This window comes from Schistocerca americana, chromosome 10 (genome assembly GCF_021461395.2).
Source record: "Schistocerca americana isolate TAMUIC-IGC-003095 chromosome 10, iqSchAmer2.1, whole genome shotgun sequence".
In the NCBI taxonomy this organism is placed as follows: domain Eukaryota; kingdom Metazoa; phylum Arthropoda; class Insecta; order Orthoptera; family Acrididae; genus Schistocerca; species Schistocerca americana.
Window position 1 is genome coordinate 153,903,980 of NC_060128.1, and position 9,936 is coordinate 153,913,915.

General features: G+C 43.2%; 1 protein-coding gene across 1 annotated transcript in view; it reads right to left on the minus strand.

Annotated features, from left to right (window-relative positions):
* LOC124552588 (multiple epidermal growth factor-like domains protein 10) overlaps nucleotides 1–3,561 on the minus strand; it is a 112,719-nt gene extending 109,158 nt beyond the window's left edge. Inside the window, exon 1 of the mRNA XM_047126913.1 lies at nucleotides 3,420–3,561. Within this exon, the coding sequence (XP_046982869.1) occupies nucleotides 3,420–3,514 (95 nt within the window). The 5' untranslated portion in view covers nucleotides 3,515–3,561. The remainder of the gene's footprint in view (nucleotides 1–3,419) is intronic.
* Nucleotides 3,562–9,936: the final 6,375 nt, after the last annotated feature.

Here is a 9,936-nt window from a genome sequence, read left to right on the forward strand (position 1 = left end):
TTGGAGGGTATGCTTGTAAAGTAATAGGTTTACAGCGTTCTCCTTGTTTTAAAAACATAGGTTTATACTTTCAACTACGTTAATGAGTGTGTTTTTAAACGTATTTTTAATTATGAAAATTAAAAAAATCCGCTTCAGTTGTCAGTATTAACTTCGCATTTACAGCACAAACGGCTTCGAAGGCGAAACCTTCATCCTCAAGGCCATAAATGTGTGAAAGTTTCCATGAGTATTTGGTATCACCTGAAGATGAAGCTTCATTGTTCAAAACCGGTCGTGCAATAAACTCGTAATTACTAGCAACTGAAGCGGAATTTTACTTTAATTTTATTTTTAGCGTTTCAAAGGTACGCTAAATAAAATTGTGTATGTGATAGGTTAGCCATTTACAATTCCAATAAAAATTAACCACAATTTCCATTTAAGAACTTTTCGTTTGATATAGTTTCCACATTTGCTTAGAGTATAATACACAATAAGCACATTTACGCCGTCAATACATTTAGATGTTAATATAATTTGTATATTCGGAAGTCCCAAAATATATTTTAGTCCAGGCTTAATTTGTCACGCGTTAGAAGTTTTAAGTGCCACTAAAATGTGTGGTCTGAGACATGCGGAATGTTCCAATTTTTTTTTCAACTTTTTTCAATCGGATCTCCCGTTCAGACCCCCTTGTGATATGTACCCCATCTAAAGAATCATGCCTTCTCCAACCCACCTTCGACCCCCCATATAATTTAGTGCTGGTAATGCTCATACTATGGACTATAAGAACCGTGAGTGTATGGAAGAAGGTTGTTTCGAGTGTAAAACAGGAGCGGAAGCACGATGACAATCCGCATCCCTCCACCGCTGATCTTTTTCGCTTAGGCGACGGCGTTGCCAGTGGGAAAACCGCCCACGTTACAAAGCCAGAATAGTGCTTCAGTGGTTTGGGCGGCACGATAGTGAACTCATGCCAATATCCTGACCACAAGATGGGCGTGGTCCGAACCCAGGACAACACATCCGGCGTCAGCGGTGCTACCACAGACCACCGGCCCATAATTTACGAGAAATGGGTGACTGTGCCTACATATTTGGCTCCACATACTGAAGCAACACGTTAATGAGAAGCGAATAGGTCATCGACTTAACACTGTATAATTACAAAGAGATACACTTCCACGTACACTAGGCATGCATAATTTCTTCTTGGCCATATTTTTACGAAACATAATTAAAAACAGTTATCTCATGTTTCTGACCAGCGTATTCCAGAGATTTCTCTCGGCTATAGCGCAATTTTCAAAACAGGAAAGCTGCTGCCAAACATTCCGTATTTCGAGTTACTCCACCCCAGTATTATCCCGCTGGTATCCAGCTGAAAAATCTCTGTCTACATTCGTTTTTACTCGTACACACAGCACTACCCAGACAATAACGGCAACACCGTTTCAATACGTTATTTGAGGGACATCCACAACTGTTGCTAAATTTTTTCATGGTGAATTAATCCACTTCAGCTGTACCTGACAAATCCTTAATATAATGTCGTACCAACTGTTGGTGGAGCGAAAGCCGGATGGACGACTGGGCCATTCTGTGTACAGGAAGCCAACCCATACAGACTTATATCTGCATAGCCACAGCTTCCATCATCCGTCTCAGAAGAGAGCTATGCTGAGTACTTTAGTACACAGAGCCAGGACTATTTCCGACAAGGACCACCTCGGTCCCGAGATTAACCATTTGACTACTGTTTTCAAGAGGAATGGTTATTCTGACGGTGAAATTAAATCAGTATTGTCCAAGAAAGTAAGACACGATGCAGGCCATATACAAGAAGAGGACCAACACATAGCGCGGCTTCCTTTTTGCGGGCCGGCCGGAGTGGCCGAGCGGTTCTCGGCGCTTCAGTCTGGAACCGCGCGACCGCTACGGTCGCAGGTTCGAATCCTGCCTCGGGTATGGATGTGTGTGATGTCCTTAGGTTAGTTAGGTTTAAGTAGTTCCTGAGTTCTAGGGGACTGATTACCTCAGATGTTAAGTCCCATAGTGCTCAGAGCCATTTGAACCATTTTGATCCTTTTTGCGGTGCTACAACGAGCAAGATAGCCAGGGTCCTGAAGAGGCAAGGAATAAAACCAGTTTTCCGACCACCTAGGAAAATTAAGGAAATGTTGAGATGAGTCAAAGATAGTCTCGGCTTAAGAGTGCCGGGAATTTATACTATTCCTTGCGAATGCGGCAAGAATTACGTGGTCCAGTCTGTAAGAACCGTTGAAGACCGCTGCATCGAGCACCAGCGCCACCTGAAATACAGGTATTTGGAAAAAAAAAAAATCAGCGGTGGCTGAACATAGCCTGGTTAACAAGCATAAGATTTTATTTGAAGAAACCAGAGTAATAGCCCACGCATCGAATTACTGGGACTCTGTGATCCGGGAAGCAGTCGAAATTAGACTTAGCGATAATAACTTTAACAGAGACAACGGCTATGCACTTAAAAACACTTGGAAGAGTGCCCTGGATAAAGAAAAATCGCAGAGAAAAACTTCCCGCACATTAGCTCCTGATTCAAGGGATGGCGCTGCAAGCAACGCAAGGTAGAAACTACATCTATGGAAATAGAGGGCACCACTCCACTACGCGCCATATCGCTGTTGCTATGACGTATTCCAGCCAATCAGAAGCCGTCCTTTGCATATAAAAGTGGGAATCTCGCTAGTTCACGACAGTCAGTTTTAGCCCTGACGACCATGGAGGTAATGGTCGAAAGCTTGGAGTTTTATCCTGAATTGACGCGGCATGTACACCGAGATATTTTTATTCAAGAAATACGTCGCGAAAGACTTTGTAGCCACATAAGTTTCCTTTAATTTACGTCTATGGTCACAATCCGTTTTGTTTAACGGATTACCGGTTTCGGTCTTTAATGACCATCATCAGCTCTGCTGGTGCTGATTCCGCATTTAACATTTGACGATGCCACTATGGCTGCAGTACTTTAGGATTTTGTTTTTATGAAACAGATTTGATGATGGTCATTATAGACCGAAACCGGTAATCTGTTAAACAAAAAAGATTGTGACCATAGACGAAAATTAAAGGAAACTTATTACATATACGGGTCACTGTGTTTTTTCGCGACGATGTCGCAGCTTGTGAAACAAACAAACTATCAGCTACACTCTCTGCGGCAGTCGAATATTTGAACACTTCAAATCAACCTGACGAAGACAAATAAATCTACCAATAACTCCACCAGATAAACCTAAAGACAATCAAAAGTAATTAAACCTTAAACCTAAATAATAAATAACCTTTATAACACGAAAAATACCACAAACGCATTGACAGTTCTCGCTAGTGTGGTAACTTCGGGTGGCGACTGAATGGGCTGACGAGACGGGGGCGGACCCTGCAGTACTCACGACTCTTTGCGGGTGCAGACGCCGGTGCGGGCTTCGACCCCCGTGGACAGCAGGTGGAGGAGCATCCACGCGACCACGGCGGCTGCTGGCGCCATCTCGCGGCGGACATCCACTGACCGTCTGGACGTGGGACGGACAGAGAGCTCCATGCAGGCAGCAGACGCTAGACAGGAACTGTGGGAGACCCCCAGCTCAGCGGCGCGGCTTCCGCGTCTTGTCTCTGCTCGCCTTATCCCAGGCCCGCTTATCACTGCAGATGCTGGCTCATCCTCAGCTGCATGGAAACCAGGAAGTCCCTCTCCTGCCTATTGCTGCAAAGTGGCCGGCGCGGAAATCACCCAGCAGACTGTCCACTGTGCGCAGGAATGCTTCTACGCCCTGTAATATAGTCCTGCTATAATGAATTCTACTCTGTAAATGATGACAGTCTATATGAATGCAGCTTGCCGCTAACTTGGTGTAATGTTTTGTCTGTACAGAAGTGTATCTGTCGCCTTTATCGCTCTTTCACCCTCACACATAAATCGGTACAATAAAGTCAGGGCTTCGTGTTTTCTTATTAGGCTGATCCGTGAAAAGACAGACAAACAATTATGCTAATGGAGGATTCTGAGTAATTTCTCGAATCGAATTTCATTCGCTCTCTCTCTCTCTCTCTCTCTCTCTCTCTCTCTCTCTCTCTCTCTCTGTCCTTTATCTGTGTACAGTTTAACTATATTATTTACGTGAAATCAGCCTAGTAGAATCTCTGGTGGAGCCCTTCGTCTTAATGTTCAGCGGCTGGCTTCCTGGAAAAGATCTTTACATTTGTTATTATTATTAAGCGCTGCATTCAGTTGGGAAAATCGATCGTTTGAACAATTCGTTCAGTTTACGACAGATCTAAAATTTCAGATGTGGACGAAGCCTTTTTGGACGATTTATAAAAACTCAGAGATTGCAGGCTCTCTTCGTCACAGCTGAAACTTCCCAATTAATTACAGGGCCCAGACAATCATCAATGGTTCAAACAGAGAACTGATTCGTCATTCACTCTAGAATAAAATGGTCACAAACCTTATTTCTGAGGAAAATTGTATATTGAATCCATTTCCGTACATGTTCCGTTTTCTGTTGGTTCCCAGTCTCATGTAATTTTCTTTTACAGGTTTTTCTTTCTCTTTATCTATCACGCTAGCGACACAAACTTTCCTAGCTCGCTTTAGCGCGAAGAAGAGTAAATAAATCTCCTTTAGCAATCCGACAATCTTCCAACCGATACTTCCGAAGCTGTTCCTCTCTCTCTCTCTCTCTCTCTCTCTCTCTCTCTCTCTCTCTCTCTCTCTCTCTAATAACCATGGAGCATACATTTCTGTACCTCTGTTGTTCCAAAGAATAAACATACTAGAAAAATACCTTGGCGTCGACGAGCTGTCGGCGCATATATTACTAGAAAATCTGATCAGATACTTTTCAAACGTAAATACATGTGGATGATTTGGTTGACCATTATTAATTATTGCGTGGTAGAGGGTAATTTTCCGTGGGGAGATTACACTGCGTCGAGGCGGCAAAACGTAACCACCTGTCTGATTTCCTGTTGCCCCACCTTCGGAACGTAGTACAGGGGGGCGCAGGGGAACGGGAAATTTTGAACGTTGGCAGCACTGTAGCGCCGGCAGATGTTCGAAACTTTGCACAATAGATGTGAACGCATTGCCATTTAGTAATCATGGAGAACTGAACTGGTGCGGAACGTGCAGTAGCTGTGAGAGCGTTTTACAAAAATGGTGATAGTGCGACTGCCGCGCAGAGAACATTTCGACAGCATTACCAGCTTGGACGTCATGGACGTGTCCCATCTGCGCATGCGATTACGACGTGGATGCGATCTGGCTTGAAAAAGAAACCTCCAGGTGGCATTCCAACGGTACGTACCCCAGAGACATTGCAGCTACTAGAGCTGCAATCGAGAGAAGTCCTCGCCGCTCCGTTCGACAGCATGCATCTTCGCTAGGGATTAAGCGAAAAAGCTTACAAAGAATACTGCACGAATTAGACTTCCATCCCTATAAGTTGCAGATTGTGCAACACTTACATGAACGAGACCCAGCGTCACGTATGGACGCGAATTTCCTTGGTAACTTGTGGATATCAGACGAAGCCCATTTCCACCTGAACGGATTCGTGAACAAACAGAATTTTCGTTATCGGGCACAGGACAATCCTTGTGAGTTTCACCGGCGACCACTACATAGCGCCAAGGTCACAATATGGTGTGCTGTATCATGTCATGGTGTTATCGGCCATTATGTTTTTGAACGTGAAGATGGTAGTGCAGTGACAGTAACATCCGCTCGATATGTTGAAATGCTTCAAACATTCTTTACACCGAGACTGTACGAGCTTAGTCTTAACGTCGAAAACATGTGGTTTCAGCCGGACGGAGCCACGTCACACACTGCTCGACAATCGATGGCAGCAGTTCGTCAATTGTTTGGAAGACGCATTATTTCACGTAACGGTGACATTGCATGGCCTGCGAGATCCCCTGATCTTAGTGTGTGCGACTTCTTCCTGTGGGGATATCTTAAAGGCAAGTTGTACCGTACACGTCCTGCAACAATCGATGAACTGAAGGAGAACATTGAAAACGAAATCACTGCCACTCCCCGAGATTTGCTACACCGCGCATTCCAGAGTGTTCATAACAGGCTGTTAGAGTGTGAACGCCGAATGGGAGCACATCTTTCCGATGTCATCTATAAAAAGTAAAGAGACACTTTTGGACATTTTGATTGTAAAGCATAATGGCATACTGAATACATTCACTTTCGTTAATAAATTAGTAGTTTTATGAATTTATTCATGGAAATGACGTTATTTCGAAATTTCCCGTTTCCCTGCGCCACCCTGTACAACAGCTACTTCGCGTGTCGTGGATTCGACAAGTTGCCTCAACATAATGAGATTTTTCACTCTGCAGCGGAGTGTGCGCTGATATGAAACTTCCTGACAGATTAAAACTGTGTGCCGGACCGAGACTCGAACTCGGGACCTTTTCCTTTCGCGGGCAAGTGCTCTACACTCCGCTGCAGAGTGAAAATCTCATTGTGGAAACATCCCTCAGGCTGTGGCTAAGCCATGTCTCCGCAGTATCCTTTCTTTCAGGAGTGCTAGTTCTGCAAGGTTCCAAGGAGAGCTTCTGGAAAATTTGTAAGGTAGGAGACGAGGTACTGGCGGAAGTAAAGCTGTGAGGACGGGGCGTGCTTGGGTATCTCAGCTGGTAGAGCACTTTCCCGCGGAAGGCAAAGGTCCCGAGTTCGATTCTCGGTCCGCCACACCGTTTTAATCTGCCAGGAAGTTTCAAGTTGTCTCAAGTTTGTGGCATCAAATGGCACCAAATACAGAGGCCAGAGTAACTCAGGAGCCGATATTAACTGCGAACTACCAAAAAATACTGTGGTGTTTTAAGAAAAGTCATTAAAATATCCAGCAGTGTGCATGCACTGACAGAAATAAATAATGCCTATGTTGTGGTCTTCAGTCCAGAGACTTGTATGATGCAGCTCTCCGTGCTACTCTATCCTGTGCAAGCTTCTTCATCTCCCAGTACCTACTGCAACCTACATCCTTCTGAATCTGTTTAGTGTATTCATCTCTTGGTCTCCCTCTACGATTTTTACCCTCCGTACTGCTCTCCAATACTAAATTGGTGATCCCTTGATGCCTCAGAATATGTCCTAACATCCGATCCCTTCTTCTAATCAGGTTGTGCCGCAAATTTCTCTTCTCCCCAATTCTATTCAATACCTCCTCATTAGTTATGTGACCTACCCATCTAATCTTCAGCATTCTTCTGTAGCACCGCATTTCGAAAGCTTCTATTTTCTTCTTGTCCAAACTATTTATCGTCCTCGTTTCACTTCCATACAAGGCAACACTCCATACAAATACCTTCAGAAAAGACTTCCTGACACCTAAAGCTATACTCGATGTTAACAAATTTCTCTTCTTCATAAATGCTTCCCTTGCCATTGCCAGTCTACATTTTATATCCTCTCTACTTCGACCATCATCAGTTACTTTGCTCCCCAAAAAGCAGAGCTCATTTACTACTTTAAGCGTCTCATTTCCTAATCCCCTCAGCATCACCCGACTTAATTCGGCCACATTCCATTACTCACGTTTTCCTTTTGTTGATGTTCATCTTATACCCTCCTTTCAAGACACTGTCCATTCCGTTCAACTGCTCTTCCAAGTCTTTTGCTGTCTCTGACAGAATTACCATGTCATCGGCGATCCTCAAAGTTTTTATTTCTTCTCCATGAATTTTAATTCCTACTCCGAATTTTTCTTTTGTTTCCTTCACTGCTTGCTCAATATACAGATTGAACAACATCGGGGATAGGCTACAACCCTGTCGCACTCCCTTCCTCATCACTGCTTCCCTTTCATGCCCCTCGACTCTTATAACTGCCATCTGCTTTCTGTACAAATTGTAAATAGCCTTTCGCTCCCTGTATTTTACCGCTGCCACCTTCAGAATTTGAAAGAGAGAATTCCAGTCAACATTCTCAGAAGCTTTCTCAAAGTCTACAAAAGCTAGAAATGTGGGTTTGCCTTTCCTTAATCTATTTTCTAAGATAAGTCGTAGGGTCAGTATTGCCTCATGCGCTCCAACATTTCTACGGAATCCCGAGGTCGGCTGCTACCAGATTTTCCATTCGTCTGTAAAGAATTCGTGTTAGTATTTTGCAGCCGTGGCTTATTAAACTCATGCCTATAACAATTTTATAACTGTATTGGAAATTGTCTAAGGAGACAGGACAGCCAGCCACTGTCCAAGACACCATGACAAATTAAATGGCATTGTTATGACTTGCGAGCTACTACGGACGAGAAATACCCATTTGCGAGCTTCGCTGTGTCTAGAAAAATTTGCTACGCGCTACGGTTTCTCTCTATCCGCGAGATCGAGAGAAACACACTGGTTGCATTGGGTGATCAGAATAATTTTATTTCAAAGTCAGTTATCTAGTAAAACTAGATGGCTCCAGCCCACACGTGCTTCTGCACGAAAAAACAAAAACAAAAAAAAACTGTCATTCTAGCACCTACATATCATGCATCCCCTTGGGGATGAAATTATTAACTAAATTGGCTACGTTAGGTCTGAGGGGTGCCAACCACATCCGTTGCACTATCCCCAGTAATTTTAAATTAATGTCAAGTTTTTAAAAAGAAGCGTTAGCAGTCAGGAATAATTTTTAGTGAACACAACACACTGTTAACAAACTGGAGTTTATTTTAACTTTCTCAGGACAGATTTGACTGAAATACTGTTAAGTTTCCTTGATTCGACCTCAGATATTTACCAGGTTAGTTCAACAGCGCCACTCAAATATTAATCAGTATCATTCAGCAATTATTCACTTAATGTTTCTTTTTAAATAGCTGAAACCCCAAGATGAACAAAGTTCCGAGCGGAGAATACTTCTCAAAAAAAAAAAAAAAAAAAAAACAATACTTCGCGGTACGAAAAAATTCTAACGCGTGCGCAAAATTTACACAAGTCTCACAAACGCACCACCAAGAATTCTTCAAAGTCCAGCAGCACCCAACTGCTGAAGATCACAAGTTCCACACGACTTCGCGGTCCAGTTCGTGGACGGACCTTTTGCCAGTCACATTCTGGATCGTATATTCACTTTATGCTAAAAGCGGTCCGGAGAAAGCCCGCCATGAGCCAGCATGCCGGCCATTGAGTTTCCCCGTCACGTGGCTGGACACCAAACCGTACTCATTTTAAAGTACCACCATGCGTCGGTCAGTGCCGAAACTAGGACGATTCTGCTGCTATCAACATGGCTGACACACACCCATCTTAGATGTAAACACGCCAGATTCTCGACTGCCTCTTTCTGGCGATTTTTACTGCAGAAACTGCGGTCTTCACGTCCGCCCCCCAAAGCCTGCCACCTCACAGACTGACTCACAAGTCGCAACTACTTTTAACAATCAATTTCTAAACGTAGCAGCAAACGTAGGATTAAATGGTTCAGTTGAAGAAGCAAGATAATGTATCAAAAATATCACTCCACAAAACTATAAGCAACTAGAAGTAGGAGCAGCTTTCTTCATGGAAATTAATACAATTCTAAAAAATCTATAAAGAAACTTTTCTGGGGCTGATGAAATTTAAAATAGAATTCTGTAAAGCTATTACAACTAAATAAATATTGTCCTTATTGATATATGCAGTGCAATACTGGCACAGGAAATTTTTCTGAGAGACGTTCAAACCTACAAGTATTGAACTATTTCGTGAGAAAGGTGACAAGACAGACGCGAACAATTATCGTCCAATTTCCTTACTGGAATCTTTTTGCAAAATATTCAAAAAGCGGTATACTGAAGAGTAGTCTGACACTTAAGTGGAAACAGTATTCTTATCCTGTCACAATTTGAATTCCAGAGAGGTTACTCGACTGGGAATGCTATTTATACATCCACTCATTAAACAGTACAAGTCTTA